The following is a 20,474-nucleotide window of genomic DNA, read 5'->3' on the forward strand; positions in this document are numbered from 1 at the left end:
TGGTGCAATATTTATAATAACAAATGATGCTGCCTTTATAAAGAAGTTAGACTTAAGCTTTAAAATATGTCATCATTAATTTTGAACGCATTGTTTACTGCTTGGTGTTAATATATCATTGCACAAAAAGTATATGTTAGAACCAGTTTAAGTATCTAGTGAATTAAGTGAAGAAAAAAGTGAAAAAGAGGATGAAAGAATGTTTAAAAAAAGAGAATGAAGACAGGTTGAAAATACTGTTTAAAACAAAACTGTAATACCTAATATCAAAGTAATAATCTAAATATCATTACATACAAAATAATATTATCGAAAATTCAGAAAGTTGTAAATATATTTTGTTGTTGTTGTTTTTTAATTATTTTATTGTTGTTATATACTACAAAAAATGTTGCTCAAAAGCACATTGAAAAATATTTTTAAGGCAAAATAAGACCATAGTTGCCCGAAAAGGAGTCCTAACCTCTTCGGAAATGACCAAAAAATCCCTTAGAGGGATAATTCTATAGGTAATAGGGATCACTTGAAAGCTAACATTAAAATGTTTTAATAACGTCTGCACGAGAAAATTGCATTTAAAGTTTACACATAAAACATTAATTTTCGAAAAGTGTTTGCACAGCCAAAAGTTCAAAAAAACACTTTTTTTTGCCTTACTTTTACAAATATCACAAACTAATAACCCTTAGATTCAAAATTATGTTTTAATAAAGAATATTTGTATATACATTCCAATACTAGTATGTCAATATACAATACAGATATCAAGTTTCTTTTAATTTTTTAGTAGGATGAAAAATCAATCACGCACAAAAATATACTCTGACTGAGATTTTTCTACTGAGAATTTTTAATCCACAGCAAGTTAATTTCAAATTTGTTTGCTGTTAAGATCAATAACGCAACTCTGAAGTTTGTCCCCATATTGAGGATGAGAAGGTTGTCTTTTAAACCTTTGCCAGTGGATCTTGAATTTGCCATGCATTGATTCAGTGGTTTGCTCACTTAAAACTCCAAGCCCAGTTTTATTTTTTACAGCAAATTCCTTAATGTGATAAATAATTGTGTGTTCTTTGGGAGTAACTGAGATTCCAAGAGCTAGGTAACAATGCTAGAATTCTGAAATATTTTGACAGAATCTTGCCTCCAAGATCTTTCTAAAACAAGTTTTTTTAACAGATTGAAGCTTTCTGAAACAATCAACAAAAGGCATTGCTTGCAATGCACAATGCTTTTGGACAAGACTCAGTAGAGTTTCAACATTCTTCAACAGTTTGTTGCATTCATTTCCATTGAAATATCCCTCATGATATGCTTGCATTTGTGTTTTTTTTTTTGCAAGCCACAAGAGTTTTGGCCATCCTTGTGCTTGATCTCATGTTTCAAGAATTTGCTTGAAAGTATGGTTGAAAGTTCCAAGAAAAATATGAAGTTCCATTGGAGGAATTACATCAAGAATAAGCTCAGATTGCCTGTAGGGGTTAATTAATGTAGGGTGAACAACATTTAAATAACTCTTAGCCGATTGAAGTTTTGCGCCTGAAGAGAGGAATCCAGCAAAACTGTTGGATAAAGAACTAAATGTTCTTGATTGGCTAGAGTTTGTAAGGTTGACTCAACATCACACCAGCAACATGGGTGTTTGCTAGGTTGTCAAGTTATCGCTTTACGTTTGTCTCAACAGCTCTTTTTTCCATTGAGTTGTTTAGAGCTGCTGCAAACCTTTTCACACCAACATTGGAAAGATTCGTATTGTTTTGAACTTGGACCAATGTTTCAGCAGTAAATAGTTGTTGCTTGTACCTTGCAGAACGTCCTGGAAGAACTTTTAAAGACTTACCTCCACTTGCTTGACTAAGTTTGACAGTACCTCCTGGAGAGGCATCTATTTTATGGATTAAATCAGCTGCTATTTGTTCTGCACACTTACGGTCCTCTACGGCAAGTTTCAGTATATTTTTCTGCCTTGTACCTATAGTACAAAAGTGAAGATGTTGGCAAATACTGACAAACAAATACTGCATCGTTTTTCAGCTGGCTGTGATGATAAAGGTTTGGGACTAAAAAATTTGATATGGTCAATTTAGACTTTTGTTTCTTGATTCAATATGTCAAGCTCAATCTGCGGCAGATTTTTTTTGAACTTTGATTTGGCCACCCTACAAATTATACACTGGCAAGCACCATAATATCTTGTAGATGGCTTAATGATAATCGAATTTAAATTGTACAAGTCTGGTATCTGTCCAATAATACTAACAATATCAAGTCGTTGTTGTTTGCTTCTACATGAATTGCCAATGCCAATTGGAATTTTCTCATCATTGAAATTAATATTACATTTAAAAATAGTCTTGACTCTTTCAGTCAAAAAATCAGTTAATATGCAATCACTTTTCTTTAAACACAAAAAGCAAACAGATTCTCTGCAATCACCATGAGTTCTTGCTGAATTAGGCATTTTTTGACAAGGAAAAATTAGTTTTTAACAGAAATCCCAACTTATTTGTTTACATTATTTCAGCAGCAAAAATTTGGCGCCAACATATTTCAATTTTGTTGCCAACATATTTGCAATTTTGTTAATAAAGAAAAGAAAAAAAAGTTAAACAATAGGTTAATACAATATTGTTTAGAGGTATTTGCAACATTTAAGACAGAACAAAAAGTTTTTTTAGTGACTTTTAGCAGTGGAAACGCATTTTGAAAGTTAATTCATTAGTGTAAATTAGACAAAAATTTTAAATGCAATTTTCTCCTGCGGATGTAATTAAAAGAATTTAATTTTTGTTCCCAATTGATCACCATAACCTACAAAATCAGCCCTCCAAGACATTTTTTGGGTCATTTCCAAAGAGGTTAGGACCCCTTTTTAAACAACTGTGAGACAAGGTGGAACAGTATATTACATTTGATTAGGTGATTATATCAATTAAAACTATGTAATTTGTAAAAAGATTTTTTCAGAAAATAAATTCCGTTTTATTAGTATGATAATATATATATATATATATTGCTAACAGTAAAATTGAATATAAAAGCATAACATACAACTTGTTGTATCTTATACCTGACATCACCATACAAATTTTGCTTGGTATTACCTGCACAAAGTATTTCTATAAAAGTTTGAAATTGTGAACTTAAGAAAATTCATATGAGGGATAATTACTGTTTATTCAATTTTTATGAACTAAAGTTGTTATCTTATATCAGGCTCATAAATTATAAATGAAAGTGAATGGGTAAAAGTCTAAAATGAGTCAAATCATAACAGAACAGAAAATGTTAAAACAACACTACTAGTAACAAAAGATTTGCATATGGCTTATAGAATCTAGACTGATATTATAATCAAATACAGCTTTCATTTATTGTTCCCATAACAATCAATTTTATTAGCATTCAACTAGTTCACAAAAATTGTAACATATATTGTAAACTAATTACTAAGTTTTTTTCTAGATACTGGAGTTGGAGATTTAGAAGTAACACCAGTGGCATCTGCTATAGCATCTTATTTAGGTATTGATATAAGTTTTGATATCAATTCAAATCACCATAGTTTGTGTGTAATCATTCATGGCCCTCCTTTATCTGGAAAAACTGCAACTGCAATTGAATTGTCAAAATTTTATAATGCAGCTGTGATCAAAATTGATGAAATTGTTATACAATCTATAAAAAGTGGTACATCGGTTGCAGGTAAAATTTATTTTAAAAGTTACTATAGTTACTATATTCTAAAGTTAATAGTGTCATTAAATTCCAATTTTTAAATAACTTGTACATTGTACATTGTTATGATTTTTCTTTTGTCAAGCAATTCGAGCTCGTGAATTATGTTCTGCTGCTGCTCGTCTCACAAAGTTGAATAAAGATCCAGTTATAAATAATGAACCTAAAGCTCTTTCCTTATTACCTAATGCTTCAGCAGACTTTGGTCTGCCTGGTATTGCATCAAAATCACCAAGTAACAGGGGTTTTCCAATTGCTAAAGTGGGTAAAAAGAACCCTCCAACACTTCATATGCTTCCAAATGTTAACTTTGTTTCAAAAAAGTTAGATATTAATTTTGGTCTTGATTGTGTAGAGGAAGAGTTTTATAATTGTATTTTACCAGAAGATATTTTAATAAAATTGCTATCTGAAAGAATGCAGGTGAGTTTATTTATATAATGTTTGTTTTAATGTTCATTTACATAAATATTTGTATAAGTTTATGTTTTGAATCTTTATATAATAACTTTAATTTCTTTTTGTTTTTTTGTTTTTCACCTCCTCAATGCCAAAAAGGCCACTTAATATGAGGAGGCTACTTAATAGTGGTTATAACCCTCTCTCAACTTTATAACTCCAAATCACGAACCTTGACAAACAAGGCCGCTGCGCGGAGAAACAAGTTGAGCGGAGAAACCTCTCGCTTATGAAGCGAGTGCTTTACCACTACACCACTACCGCATATATGTATATACCGCAATATATCTTTTTATGACTTTTTAAATTTTTGTATTATGTTATAATTAAAAGGCAACAGATTGTGCAACTGGAATAATTTTTGATGGTTTGGAAAGTTTATTTATTAATGACATTACTACCGGTGCTAAAATTGTATTAAAAGCAATCAATAATCGAAAACACATTTATGCGATTACACTAAAATTGGATTTTGAGACTGTGAAAGATATAAATGAAAAGAAAAAATATGAACATGGTATAAAACCTTCTTTATTGTTTTTTCAATAGTTTTTTATTTGTTATATACTTTGTATTATTTCTTGTTTTTATTTAAGTTTATTTTATATTTATCTTGATAATATAAAATTTTTACACTAACTTTAACTAATATTATGTACTAGAAAATTAATTGTAAAATAACAACTGGCTATTTATTATAAATAACTATTTTTGTCTTGCTGTAGCCAATACAACATGTTTATCACATAATATATGCGATATATTTATATCACATATATTTGTTTATGCTTTTTTTATAATTATAAATATTTATATTTAGATTATATTACATTTAGATATGCTAATGTTTAATTATTACATAAAAGTATTTATATAATCAACCCTCGGAATTTGGAAAAAATTTTTCGGAAATAAATTGCTGATCTCAAACTTTTAGAGGTCGGCATCATGTTGGCAAAAAGAGTTTGACACAAAGAGGTTACTATAAAACATAGAAACAAGGTCAGCAATTTTTTGCCAACCTCAAACACTTTCAGTCAGCAGTTAGGTCAGCATTGCCAAATGCCGACCCTAATTCTGAGGGTTGTATAATATGTTTATTATTTGTGCATAACACACTTATATCACATTTGAGTTCATGTTAAAAAGTTCCCAAAAATGTTTGGCTGAGCACTAAACAGGAAAAAAAAAATTGATTTTGTTAGAGATTTTCATATTATAAAAAGATGATTATGTATAAGCAAAAGAAAACTTTTTCATATTTTATAGAATTGCAACTTCAAACGGCTGAGAAGAAGGAATGGGACATGCTAGAAGAGATGAATGAAGATGAATATGATGCTCTTTCAAATGAAGACCGCAAAGTTATTGATCAAAAGAGATTATTGCTGAAACTATCAAAGTATAATAAAAAAAAGGAACTGAAAGCAAAAAAAATAAAGGAAAAGTTAGAAAAGGAGTTAGAAGAAAAAAAAAAAGAAGAGGAAAGGTATTTAATGTTTTTTCTGCCTTTTAATATGTATATATATATATACATATATATATATATATGTATATATATATACATACATACATACATACATATATATATACATATATACACATATACACATATATAACTATGAATGCGAGTTTAGATTATGTCTCTGACGTCACACTGAAATAACCTGCTGCCAGGGGGCTTCAGTACATACATTGACTTCTTATAGCCTGCCGCCACAAAGGTAGCCTGCTACATTAATTAAGGGTTCTAGCTCCGGATATGCTAATTTTTTTATGTGAGGTTTACAAAAAAAAACATCTTTTATTAAATAAATTTATAGGAATAAAAAAGAAATAAGTTTATTATTGTAATGTTTAAAGGTTTAACTAGTCAATTAGTTTTAATACTGTAAATATCACAGTTCTATCTGTAGGCAAGGAGTTCTGAGTTCGATCCCTGCCATGTCTCTGGTAGTATTGAGCTCAACTTGTTTTATGTTTTTGTTTTGGAGTTAAAGAGCTAAGAGAGGGTTGTAACCACAATAAGGTAGTCTCCTTGACTGTGACCTTGTTGGCCTTGGGGAGGTGAATGACATTAAAATATATATACTTGATAATTAGTTCTATACATATTTGATAATAACAATGTTATCCATTTTAGCGGTATTTAATTAAATCTTTTGAACAAACGGCAATTAAAGTATTATTGAACAAACCACAATTGAAATATTACACAACTAAAAAAATCAAATCAGGCTAATTTGTTTGCAACAACAAGAAAATAGGCTTGGTTTGCTTTTCCTAGTTGTGGAATGATATTTCAGTTGTGGAAAACATCAAAGGTAAGATAATCGATGAATTGGGCATAGTGATGATGCCTTAGGAATATGGAGTTTAAATTATTTATTTTCTCTTCCTAGTCAATTTACATCCAGTTTAATAAGATATCTGTTATCATTTCTATCATTTCATTATCTTTCATTTATCGTTTCTCGAAAAAACATCTAGATCAGTTTTTTAAACATTTTTATAGTTGCATTGTCTAGGTCCTATAATGAAAATTATATATTAAATAAATTATATACTAGAATGAAAACATTTCTTTATAAATGAAAATAACTCTTGCAAAATGCTTATTGTTTTAAAAAATTTTTTGCCATAGATGGCCTTTTCCATCCATTATTTTTCCAATAATCTGGGCAAGTTTAAGATCTGAAGAGTTAACAATTAAAGCAACACATTTTATTTTGTTCTACCTAATATGAATATATTGTTCAACCATAATTTTAGAATTAAAATGTCAAGTCAATTTTTTTTCTATCAGCTAATATTTTAGGATTTTTCTTTTTTTTTCTGCCTCTACTGTCATTTTTTTTCTTCCTTTTTAAAGATTACATACTGATATATAGAAGTTGTCAACTTTACCACCACTCTTGTTTATTGTTGTTGGCTGAAGCAGCTCCTGAATAAAAATTACAATCAAAAACAACAGAATGGTCTTTACTAATATTTTTGGTGTTAAAAGGAAAAAAAAAATTTATTCTAATTTTTTTTTTAAGGGGGACATAACTATGATCTTCATCATAATCAAGATCTTCTTTGATTACTAGTGTGAACTTGTATTTTAGGGGTAGTCCATAAATTATGTCACGCAGTTTTTGACACTTTTTGTCTACTAAACTAAGGTTTTCTTGTTCGCCTGAAATTTTTTATATTTTTTTAGTACGTGTACATGGGTTATGTTTTTGTTACTGTGCTTTTTTATGCACCAACTTTTTTGTATTTTTAGTTTTTTGTTATTCACCTCCTCAAGGCCAAGAAGGCCACTACAGATAAGAAGCTTACTTAATAGTGGTTATAACCCTCTCTCAACTCTATAACTCCAAAAACACGAACCTTGACGAACAAGGCCGCTGCGCAGAGAAACAAGTTGAGTGCGGTACTACCAGGGACATGTTGGGGACCAAACTCAGAACCTCTCGCTTATGAAGCGAGCGCTTCACCACTATACCACTACCCATAAACTAAATAAAATCGTTTTGTACTTGGACCATATAAAATCAAAGGGCAGAAAGTGCACTGCACATAGACTGTTACAGCCGTAGCAGTCTGTTAACAGGCTATAACTACTCCGTTAACGGAGTGTACACATTGACTAAATAAGATTTAGACATAGTTGATTTTACAATCAACATGTAGATACATCAACCGAGGGTTTTGGTTTGGTCAGATATTCTCTTAATTAAAAGAAAGTCTCTAGATTTAAAAAATGTTGCGTCACAAAATTAAGACCCCCTCCCCTTCATAACAAATCGTCACAAAATCGCCTATCCTTATTGAATGTAGAATAACACAAGAATTACATTTAGTAGATGGCACAAGAGATGCTGGCTCTTTAGAGCAGTGTCCATTATTGTATTTATAGAAAAGAGAAAGAAAAGCAATATTACAACGATGTGACAATGGTTGAAGGCTGGCTGAAAGAGCGGGCCAACTATGTTACAATGCGTTTTTGCAACTTGTTTAAAAGAGAAAGAGAATTATTCAAAGATTTGCTTCAGGTATGGCAACAGTATTTCATACAAGGACAGATTTCAGATTTATGGAGATGAAGAATAGAATCCGGAGTAAGAAAGTGGCAAGCATGATAAAGAGATGCAACCTTAGTAGATGCTAATTTTGCAATGGAATTGATATATGTTTGACAAAGGGTAAATGACCCATTAAGTACATTACCGTTTATAAATATAGGAAGATCTAGATTAATGCGATAGCGATAGCTTAAAGTAATTGGGTCTTATCTGAGTTAAACTTGGTTACCAAGTTCACCAGCAACTGAGAATCCCATGCTGTAGTAGAATTGAGATCTTTTTCAAGCTCAAATGCCCCCTCTAAGCCATCTGAGAGTGTTGGCTTCTTATCAAGACAAGAATAAATGGTAGTATCATCAGCAAAGAATGCCACCTTAGATATAAGAATTTCTGAGAGGTTATTAATGTAAATTGAAATAAGTATAGGGCTGAAGATAGAACCTTGAGAAACCCCTGAAGTTATAAGATATGAAGAAGAGTGTTGTCCATCAAGGACAACTTTTATACTATGATTGGTAAGGAAGGATTCAATAATCTTAAAGATCTTACCTGATACACACTAAAAAGAGAGTTTATGGAGAAAACCAGCATGCCAAACATTATCAAAGGCTTTAGAAATGTTGAGAGCAATAGGCCTAACATCCACATCTATCTAATGCACAATAAAACCAGTGATTTCTTATGAATGTAAGTGCCAATGCCAATCATGTGACTATTGGAGTCTTTACAAATTAAAGGAAGATAAACATCAACACTAAGATCACAAGATGAGACAGCTGAACTCAAATTAGTCTCACAAAGAGCAAGTAGGTCTCGTGAATTTTGCAAGAGATAAGGCTCAACAGAAGAAAAGTTACTTCAAAGACCACAAATATTAGTGAATGATAGATTTAGAGAACTTGGTGACACTATTTAATACTCCAAACAATTTCCTTATTACTATTAATAAACCCTAAGCTGTAACAAATGTGGTCTCGACAATGCACACAAAAAGTACAAACAGGGACATCATTCATGCACAACATTAGTACTCTAATACTTTACAGCTGTTGATGGAATCAGCCTCTTTGAGAACCACCACAGATTCAGGAAACCTGACTACCAGCCGACCTCATAACCATAAGGTTCTAGAGGTGTACCCTCATCAGGAGATAATAGAATGAGTTGCCTAATCTTGAAAATAGACACAAGAAACACAAGCAAAGCCCAGGCATTGAGACAAAAAAATTCAGTATTCAACATCCTAAACTGGAAACAATGTATTTTAAATACATCTACACCAGCTTAATAGATGAGGAAGGGGTGTGGGGCTTGTCAACAGAATCTATTTATCTCTTAATTCTTTGCCTATGAGGCCTTCTTCAAGACAATAGCTGCATGCATTTAATGTCTAGCCAAGATGAGTATTTTTATCAAGACACCATCTCTAGCCTCTACTCAACCAAGAGCCCCAAAGCAGGTGATGTGTAAGTCAAAGTTGGCTTCTTCTCATCTTTGCCTAAAAATGCTTGTCCTTAAAGGCAGCAGGACATGAAGCAGGTTGTATTAAGATACATGTTACTGGTAGCAGGACAACCTGACCTGACATATAACCTGTTTAGTATCTTTTCTAGAAATAAACTGAATTAAAAGACCTTTTTCTTACATATACTCTACTCTTTTCCATAGTAGTAGAGGATTTCTTAAAATTTCTTAACATTTCTTAAACATTCATTTTTTAAATCTTTGTGCTTAAAAAATGAAGAGTCTAAATATTAATTGTGCAATTTCTATTTTCAATTTCTATTTTCTATATTCTATTTTTACTTGCAATTTTGCAACTTTGCAACTTTGCAATTTTGCAACTTGCAATTTTTATTTTCAATTTCTATTTTCTATATTCTATTTTTACTTTCTATTTTCAATTTATAAACAATACTCCTCTAAAACAAATTTTCTTAAGATATAAAAAAAATATTTGTTTTTCTGAATGCACCCCTTTTTCCTCATTGTAGTAACCATTTCACTAGTTTATAAAAAAAAACCTTTTCAGGCAGGATTGGGTGTCTCCTTTAATAAAAGTATTTTAGAACTTGTAATCTAATTCAAAGTCATCATATATGTCAAGGTTTGTATTTTAGATTTAAAGAGTTATTGTGAGATAAGAGACATGATTAATGGGGGAAAAAGTTATAAATTTAATAATTTTAAACTATAGAAAGTGTGCATATTTAAAAATATATGATAATATTAATATTAAAATAAGACCATGTTTATGCAATTATTTAATTTGATTTAAAAAAGGAGAAAAATTAATTATAGAAATAAATAACAAATACATAACACAGGTAATAAGAATTATTTTAAAGTAATAAAAATTTTTATTTCAAATAAGAGACATTTCAAGAAATTTGATTAGATAGTAATGAAGACATCAGTCTAGAAAGTAATTTTTTTAACATCAACTCCTGTGACCTAAATGTATAAGACTGGTATTTTGATTACAAAAATAATAGAAGTTTTCCAGTCATTAATACCTAAACTACCAAAAAGTTTTGGTAGTTTAGGTATTTTAATATTTGAGTAGTTTAAAACTCAAGATAAACTTTCTTTATGAAGTTAGGTTTCTTGTCTATAAATTGTTCTCTTATGAACACATTTCTTTACTACTCGGTGTAATTAAGGCAAATTAAAAATTACTCAAGTTCTTTCATTTGGAATTAGCATGGTTTTGTCAGCATATTATGTCCAAACAAGATCTTTAAATATTATATTTTAATTATTTAATTTTTTTGCTTCAGGTTTTTATAACATTTAGAGAAACTTTCTTTTTTATATATAATTTTCAAAACTTTTTTACGACCTGAAATAGTGAATCTAAAGAACACCATTTTGGAGTCTTTAGATCAACTCCGCTCATTGGTGTTTACCTGAATTTAGTTAAAATCTTTTGAAAAAGTTCCTTAATTTACTATTGATCCTAGTTCTAATTGGTTCTGATGTATATTAACTATATGTAGTTGTCAAAACAATATTTCTATCAATTTTCACAAAAAATACTAGAATTCAGATCAAGAAAGAGCTTATAATTAAGAAAAGTTGCCAATTAATGATCAGAGCACATCATATTGTTAAACTATAATGTTTATTTCACCTAAAAAACATATTTATTTAAAGTCTTATTAAATTTTGGACAAGCAATTGTGATTTTATGAAGATTCTTTTTAAAAAAAAAAAAATCTTCGGTCTGGGTTTTTTTTCTATAAACATTTATGTTTTATGATACCACAAAGTTTCTCATTTTAATTCTTTTAGTCTTTTAATAATTCACAGACCTGATCATTTTACAGAAATGTCGAAGTCAACAAAATATCATACAGACGCCATAATATTTTAAAATTGCTTTAACTGCACCAAGTACCATTATCAAAAGTTAGTTTTTCGGCTGTGTAAAAAAAAAGTGTTTTTCTCAATTACTGGGTTTGTTACTTTCAGCAATTTATATGTTTGGCAGGAATCTTATAATGATTTTAAAAGCAAAAAAACTTTTGTGCTCCTCTATTGAGGTTTCAAGGCTTGAATGCAATCATAAAACTCTATATGCAGTTGTTAACCACCTTGAATGTAAAATTGTTCTAGGTTTGTAAACAAATTGATTTTCAGAAAAACTGCCTGATTTAATAGTAAAACTTATACCTCACAAGATTTCCAATTTCTAGAATTTCACAATTGACAATGACAAATTACTGTTAATTTCACACATTTTTTAAGCTGTTTTCCAATCGAATCACTAACAATTTTGGGCCTGTCCTTCCTCTGTCTAACGTCTAAAAAATTGCTGGAGTAGCAATTTGTTTTAGTGTAACAAGCAAACCTCCCACTGCAGTATTTACATAATTTTAGATAAATATCACTAAAGTTTTCCATACTGTGTTAGTAACAGTGCTGTTAAAGTTGATTATGACCAGTTCATGAAATGAAAATCCCTCTGTATTTAAATATAGAATAATGCTTCTGGCAATGCATTCAGCCAACCTAAAAGAGGGTGAAACATGACCTTGAACCTAGTTCTTTTAAACCGTAAACAAAACCTGGTTTGTTAAAACTGTTTTGATCTAAGTTTTTCAACAACTAGAGTTTTATCCTTCCTCTCATCAAAATAAAGTCCTTAAAGTGGGTTATATTTTTTTTTTATGACAAGCTTTCTTTGGAAGTACAAAAATTTTAGTCAAATGATCACACTTACAGATAATTGAAATAGAACACTTACATTCACGAATCTCATTGACCATTTTACACTTGCGCACAAAATATCACACAATAACAGTTTTTTTTTTTTTTTAATTTTTATGAATTTTTTTATTATTTTTGTACTTATGTTTTGTTGTTATTGAAGTTAATTTTTTAAATACATTTTTCAAAATTAGGGTTCGTTCTTTCAATCTTACTGGAATAGTTAATTTTGTATCTAGATTTTAATTGATTTTTTTTAGGTGTAATATGATATACTTTGGTGTTTTTGTTTAATAACTTCTTTTACTTTTTACTGTTGCTTTAATTGTCTTTCCTTTCAAAGTTTTTATTGTTTTTTTAGAGTGTGATACGATATACTTTTGTGTTATTACTTAATAACTTCTTTTACTTTATTACTGTTGTTTTAATTATTTTTCCATTCACCATATTGTTATTACAGCTATTTTATCATGAGAGTTTTTACTTTTTTGATCAGATTTTTGTTTAAGTGTTATTATTTTTATCAGCTTAGAGATTGATTGTTGTATTATGGTCGGAGATGGTCACAAGAGATTAACATAAATAGCCGTGGATATAATATATAAATAAATAGCGGTGGATTTGATGGAGTTTGTTGGTAAGTTTGTCTAATCCACCAGCTGATCAAATCTTAGAGATTTGATCAGCTGGTGGATTAGACAAGGCATAAAGAGTAAGAGTAAGATGTGCTTGTGGCAAGTTCAATGTATTAACTACACTTTAAACAGTGGGAGTTGAATTATTAAGACCATCCAGAGTGTTGTAATGTATGGCAGTTAAAGTTTGTAAATTTACAGACTTTTTCGATATTCTGGTAATTGGGTAAATGAAAATGAAAATACTGGTATACTAGTTAATCACCCGCAACATTTTGAATATAAATAAAATAATACAAATATTGTGTATCATTTTTATTAAACACTGGTATCCATCCTCTTATCCATACATAACATATAACACTTTATAATGTTATAGTAATGTTGATAACAATAAATCAACTCTGCGTACAATGACAGCAATGCTATACAATCTACTGCTGAACTAAACATTTCAGCAAACTTGTCTTATATGCAAAGTTAATAAAATCAACTTTGCAATGCTTCTACATGCAATGTTATCGACAAAAGAAGAAAAATACCAAGAAACCCTAATGATTTTATTAAAATTTTAATCATTTATTATTTTATGTCTATCCAACACCTAGTTACAGTATTTTATGCTACCTTAATATTCTATTCCCACATTATTCAACATTCAATTACAATATTTCAAGTATACTTTTTTTAAAACTCAGTTTAGATATTTTATGTTTTCTATATAACAAAATAACTAGCAAATGTTATGAATAGTTAATGAGACAGTTTGTACTAAACACTAGCAACATACCAGTAAATTTACTTATTTTAATTACTAAAAGTTAGCTATTTACTGGTAAATCAGTATTACAATTTCTAATGGCAGTAAAACATGACCAATAAAGTTTGATGTTATCCAGCATATTCAATTGCAGAGAATACAATCATCAAATTAATGTGTGGTGTGACTTTGAAAGATAAGGAAATAAATGATGATCTTAAACAGAGATTGGGAACAGTGAGAGTACTAATAGGGTGCATCAAGGAAGATTAAGGTGGTTTGGGTATGTAGAGTATATAGATCCAGATGATTGGGTGACAACGTTCAGGGAATCAACAGTTTTAATAGAAAAAGGTAAAGGTTGTTCAATGCCCTGACATAATTGCTGACTATATGAGATAAAATTCAATTCAAATTGGAACTCGCCTTCTCAATTTAAATGGGGAGGGTGTTATAGTCAAGGAGATTGCACTTTTTATCCGTAGCCCTTACAGGTATAATCCTTTTAACCAGGTAAATCTGAATCATTACATTAAACAAATAAGACTAAATTTAAAGAAAAATTACCTAGTTAGAAAATATTTTTCAATAAAAAATTTTCACATTTTTATGTTAATTATTTCATCCAAAACACAAATATTTAACACTAAACACAAATCATAAATTTATTTCGACTAATAAAAAGTCATTCTTTCTTTGAGTTGACTGGATGATAAAATTCAGTAAATTTTTTTTTTTTTTTTTAGAAGTAACAAGAAAAAGAAAAACATAAATCAAAATAAAATAAGGGATAAAAAAAGTCAAGATAAGTTTGTCCTTGATATTGCTGGTAATAAGTCAACAAATGATGCTTTTACAGCTGAAACAAATTTATCTGTAGATAGACATTCTTCTTGTAATGATGATATTGAAAAGTAAGTCAACTGTTTTTTTTGTTTTAGTTGTTTTATTTGTTTTTAATTAGTGTTTGTATTTTTTAACTACATTTATAATTTAGAGGTCTTAAAAAATATGACTTAAAAAACCTATTGTTAATATATATCTTTTGTTATTTTTAATTGTTAGAATAATACTATATGAGTGGTTTTTGTTTTTTTTATCATGATGAGTTTTGACTAGTGTTAGCAAAAACCTGACAAATAAAACAGACTTAAAAACTACATAAAAAAAATTTTTGACTATAGAAATTAAAAATAGAATATAAAAAACTAAAATAGAATTTTTATATATTAAAATTTTTTATATTATGTATATAGAAATTAAAACTACCAACCTAGCAATTCATAAATAATTAAGTTAGTAATACTAACTTAGTTATTAATAATTATGCTAATAATATTCTATTTATATTACCATATTTTTATGAGTGTACAATCTACTTGAAATTTGAATGGCTATTTTGAGTGCACACTTCAAAAAACATAAATTATAATAAAACTTCTTACTTAAAAGTGTTTGCTCAAAATGTTCTTATTTAAAAGACAATCAAAAAAAATGTTATAATTTATTACTTTTCATAAGCACAGGAGATATAATGTTTAAAATGTCATTTTTGAGAGTCAATGAATAGTGGTCTTGTAGCAAAGTCAGATTTCATAGTAGTATATTTACTTTTTCATAGTAGTATATTTAATTTTATGATATTTACTATAACTTCTAAAAAGATATTGTTTTAATAATTGTTTACAATAATGTGGATTATTATACATTTTAGGGTCCCCACAAATATTGTATTAAGCTGTCTCATACTTGCTGATCGAAAACAGTTGTGTTATTTTTAATATAAAAATTTTTAAAAATAAATTTAAAGAACTAAAAAGCTTATAGAATGTATTGCAAAACTTACAATAGAATGTAGTTTACAAAATAATTGGTATTTACCAATAGTCATTGAATAACAGAAATAAATAGTTTATTACAATAGGTTGTTTATTACAATAAGTTGTTTATAAAAATAGGTTGTCCATTTTGTCAATTTTTGGTTTATTATCAGTCCTGTTAATCAGCCCTGTAAATGTATAAGAATTGCGCAGCTTGAATCATTGCTTTTATATTGTGGAGAATTTGTTATTGTAGTTATTTATTTGTCTAAAATTATTATTTATTTATCATTGATTAAAAAAATACTAATAAGACTAAGGAAATGCAGATTAAAAAAAAGACCTAAATTAGTTATTTAGTTCCAAAATAGGTAATAGCTCATGTTTATGCAGGTGTATGTAGTATTTCATTTTTATTTAGCATGTGTTCATGGCATAATCAAACTTAAGCTGTACAAACAGCCTGAGTATAATTATGTCATGTCAAACCTAAACAAGGTATTATGTGTAATTTTTAGAGAGTATATTATTTAAGAGTTTAATCAAAAAATGTGTGTTTTAGTAAATACTGTTTTGTCTTTGATTTAAGTGCGTTTAGTTATTTCTAGAAAATTTATTTATTTCTTATAATATTGTATTTTGTATATTTTGTATAGGATATATTATATTTTGTATAGGAAAAAGAATGGGTCTAGAGGAGCTCAAGTTAAATCTGCATTAGTAAAAGATTTAACAGTTCCACTTATTGATGGTAAAGAAGAACTTGAATCTCCTGAAGACAAGGATCTTAGACTCAGGTTTTTTTCTTTTTTTTCTTTCAGTACATGTAATCAGAGCAAAGAAAGTAAAAGAGCAGGAGAGAGGAATAAAAGAGAACAGGAGAGGAATGAAAATAAAGAAAAATTGAGAGTAATACAAACAGATAAATGAAAAAGGTTATTACATATGAAATATTTAAAATATGAGAATAAAGCAGAAGAGAAATATTTTGAAATATTTAAAATAGGAGAATAAAATAGAATAAGTAGGATATTTATAAAAATTTGTAATAGAAATTATAAGTTATTTTTGTTTAATGAATTTTTTTTATTCTAGTATAGGTAAACAATATTTTAAAAAATTAATTTGTGTAAATGTTATCTAGTTTTAAACCATATGAGTTATCATTGCACGATATTATAAAATTGCTTGATGGTTGGGATCGAACAGTTGGAAATGCAATTGAGTCTGAAGAAAACGAAAATGATATTTTTGAGCATTCTATCAATATACAAACTTTAAGCAAGAAAAATGAAAAGAAGAAACAGTTAGAAAAAGAACGACGTAAGGAGGTAAACATATCCTCAATCATTAATTTTTGATTATATAATATTTTTTTTTGTATAAAATTTTTTGCTTTTTGTCTTTCATTTAATTGAACTTTGATTAAATGATAGACAAAGAGCAAAAAAAAAAGGATTTAAATTTTAAAAGGAAAAAAATTTAAAGAAATTAAAAGATGAGACACACCCTAGAACAATTAATACATTTTAAATTAATTTTAAACAATTTAAAAAAATGATTTGTATAAAGTTAATGAAATTAATGGAAGTTAACCAAAAAATTATTGGTTTGTTAAAAAATTTTAACAGAAATTTTCCATTAACACAAATAAATAAAGCTTGATATTGTGTTTTGTGTGTGTGTGTGTGTGTGTGTGTGTGTGTGTGTGTGTGTGTGTGTGTGTGTGTGTGTGTGTGTGTGTGTGTGTGTGTGTGTGTGTGCATGCCTTAATATAAATAACACAAAAAATAATTTAAAAAAGTACAAATAAAAAAATAAAAATTTAACATATGCATAGCATCATGGGATACTTTTAATAATAGACAACAAAGTGTTAACTTCCAGTTTTTACATTTACTCAAGTTATTTAACTAATTTGTTATATGTTTATTTTTATTTATTTTTTTTTGTTATTTTTAAATTTATTCCATATTTGTAATTTTTTCTATATACTTGTTTGACAAAAATATATAAAGAAAAGAGTTTCTATTTTTAAAAAGTGTTTAAAATGGTTGCATATTTTTATAACAAGTATAATTTAGTTTTCAAATATGTACCAAAACAGAAAATAATTAATTTAATAAAAAAATTATTTTGTGAAGTAATTTTTTTGAAGGTCAAAACTTTGTAAGTGTTATTGCTTTTTAGATAGTTGAATCTGTTGCTGCAAGTGTTGGAAACAATGGAGAATTTCCAAGTGAATTGAATACAAGATTAAAAGATGGCATTGGAATACCTCATATTATGATTCAATTGAAAGGACTACAGCAAAGTTGCTTTAAAGAAGTTTTTGACACAAAAATCTTGCCAGAAATCAAAGAAGTAAAAATAGATGCTATAATTTTTATAGTTATAATTTATATGTTAAATTATTATCTTAAAAACTCAAAAAATATTTTTATATCAAGGTAGCCCATGATGTTAGTTTAAAGAACTTACTACCACCTTTTCCATTTGATACACTGTTCTCGGTGATTAGTTGTCCTGTTTTCCGCCAGGCGCCTCCAGTTAATGAATCTAACCATCTTTTTACTATTTTAATGACTGAAGAAAAAGATGTAGATCTAGTTAATGGAGATAAAAATGATGTAGTTGAGAAAAATATTGAGAAAAAAGTATGTTACATTTGTTTCTTGAAAAACTGTTGTTTTTTAAATTTAGGTAACGCTTTAGAATATAAATCAGTATGTAGTTAAAAAATTAAGAACCACTACATGAAACAACCACTGCCTCAAACATCAAAACAAATCTAAAAGCAATTTAAACATATATAAAAAAAAAAATCAAAAGTTACAAACAAGTTAAATCATTAAATATATATTTCAAAAGTAAACTGTCAAGTATTATTATCAGATGTTTTAAAAAGTTATACTCAAATTTCATTATGGAACAGATAACTGTTCAAAAAGAAAAGCATGGAAAAATTGGCTATTCTGGTATCTGACATGTTGGACTTAAAAAAAAAGCATGGAATCCCAAACAAATACAAAAAAAAATGCTACTGCTTAGACATTAGCATGTGAAGGTGATAAATAATCTGTCAAACTTATTCAAGATATCTTAAAAATATATATTTAATGAATGATATTGAATAATGTAAAAGTAAAACGTAATTATTTATTTTGAGTTTTGCTTTTTTATATTGAAACAGTTTGCCCGATAAGTTTTGTAAAATCTAAAAAATTTTCTGATAATATAAAGCTAATTAATAAAATAAGATCATCTTCTGATTTACAAAAACTCTAACTGATCTTGCAAGTTAAAAATTATGAAACAAGATGAGGGCAAAATGACCTGACTCAAAATTATGATTATTAAAATTTAATATTAGCAAATGCAAACACATGATTATTAGAGACAAAAATATCAACCATATCTACAGAGTGATGAAGTGTTAAATGTAACTACCAAAAAAAATAATTAAAAATGGTTTAGGAATCATGAATTCAAATTTTGTGAAATAATTAGTTTGAGTCAATTCAATTTTATTTTGGAAAAGCTTATAAAGTGTTAGTTTATATATTCAAAAACTTGGATATAAAAGCAACTAAATTTTGTATTAAAATATTAAACTTTCTATTTTAAAACAAAAAAGATATATATTTCTTTTAATTATTAATATGTAAACTTGGTTATATATATGTACAGGTTATAACAATGGTTATATATATATATATATATATATATATATATATATATATATATATATATATATATATATATATATATATATATATATATGTTATATTTATAATACTATCATTATTATTTTATTAATACTAATAATAAATTATTAATTATAATAAATGATTAATAATATTAATAAGTTATTAATAATATTATTATATTAATACTATCATGCATGTTTTACATTATATATAAAACATGCATGATAGTATTAAAAATTAAAATTATAGGAATCAAAAAAACAATCAAAGTGCAAGGTTGAAAAAATTCCTTCAGTAACTGTAAAAAAAGGACGACATAGCTCATTGGCTCCAACAAAATCAGAATCTCCTCCTTCTGTTGCAGTCAGCCCTGATAAAAAGAGGTTTGCAAGAACATGTTTTTATCAGTATTTAGTCATATATACATATATATATATATATATATATATATATATATATATATATATATATATATATATATATATATATATATATATATATATATATATATATATATATATATATATAAATAATCTAACTTTTATCTTCAAATTGAAGTTTCACCATTGCTGGATCATCAGGAAGAGAAGGTTGAACTTTTTCTAGTTCATTAACATTTTTTGTATATACAGACTCTATGCTTGAATCAAAAACTCTAAATTTGGTTTAACATACGTACAATACATGTTTTTATTAGATCTTTATCCTTAAAGTTTCACCATTGCTGCAATGGTGAAACTTCAAGTTGAAGAAAAAAGTTAGAAAATAGTCTTTTACTAATTTACATATATGTATATATATATATATATATATATATATATATATATATATATATATATATATATATATATATATATATATATATATATATATATATATATATATATATATATGTAAGAATAATTTTAAATGTATTCTGAAAATAGAGTACTCAATGCTTAAAAAGAAAGAGCAAAAATAAATTAATAGAAAGCCGCTTAACAATTTTTTTTGTTTTACACTGTTTCATCTATAAAGACTCATGAGAAGTGAATGATCAAATTAATAAAACTTTAGTTTATTTCAAA

The 20,474-nt window shown here is 27.6% G+C and overlaps 1 protein-coding gene across 2 annotated transcripts in view; it reads left to right on the forward strand.

Moving 5' to 3' along the window:
- LOC100201323 (hydrocephalus-inducing protein) overlaps positions 1–20,474 on the forward strand; it is a 150,370-nt gene that overhangs the window by 76,763 nt on the left and 53,133 nt on the right. For both annotated transcript variants that reach the window (XM_065818900.1, XM_065818901.1), the window contains exons 40-49: positions 3,466–3,705; positions 3,824–4,161; positions 4,531–4,714; positions 5,467–5,686; positions 14,624–14,791; positions 16,375–16,494; positions 16,842–17,028; positions 17,888–18,061; positions 18,148–18,354; positions 19,657–19,790. In XM_065818900.1, coding sequence (XP_065674972.1) covers positions 3,466–3,705; positions 3,824–4,161; positions 4,531–4,714; positions 5,467–5,686; positions 14,624–14,791; positions 16,375–16,494; positions 16,842–17,028; positions 17,888–18,061; positions 18,148–18,354; positions 19,657–19,790 — 1,972 coding nt within the window. The remainder of the gene's footprint in view (positions 1–3,465; positions 3,706–3,823; positions 4,162–4,530; positions 4,715–5,466; positions 5,687–14,623; positions 14,792–16,374; positions 16,495–16,841; positions 17,029–17,887; positions 18,062–18,147; positions 18,355–19,656; positions 19,791–20,474) is intronic.

This window comes from Hydra vulgaris, chromosome 15, assembly GCF_038396675.1.
Source record: "Hydra vulgaris chromosome 15, alternate assembly HydraT2T_AEP".
Classification (NCBI taxonomy): domain Eukaryota; kingdom Metazoa; phylum Cnidaria; class Hydrozoa; order Anthoathecata; family Hydridae; genus Hydra; species Hydra vulgaris.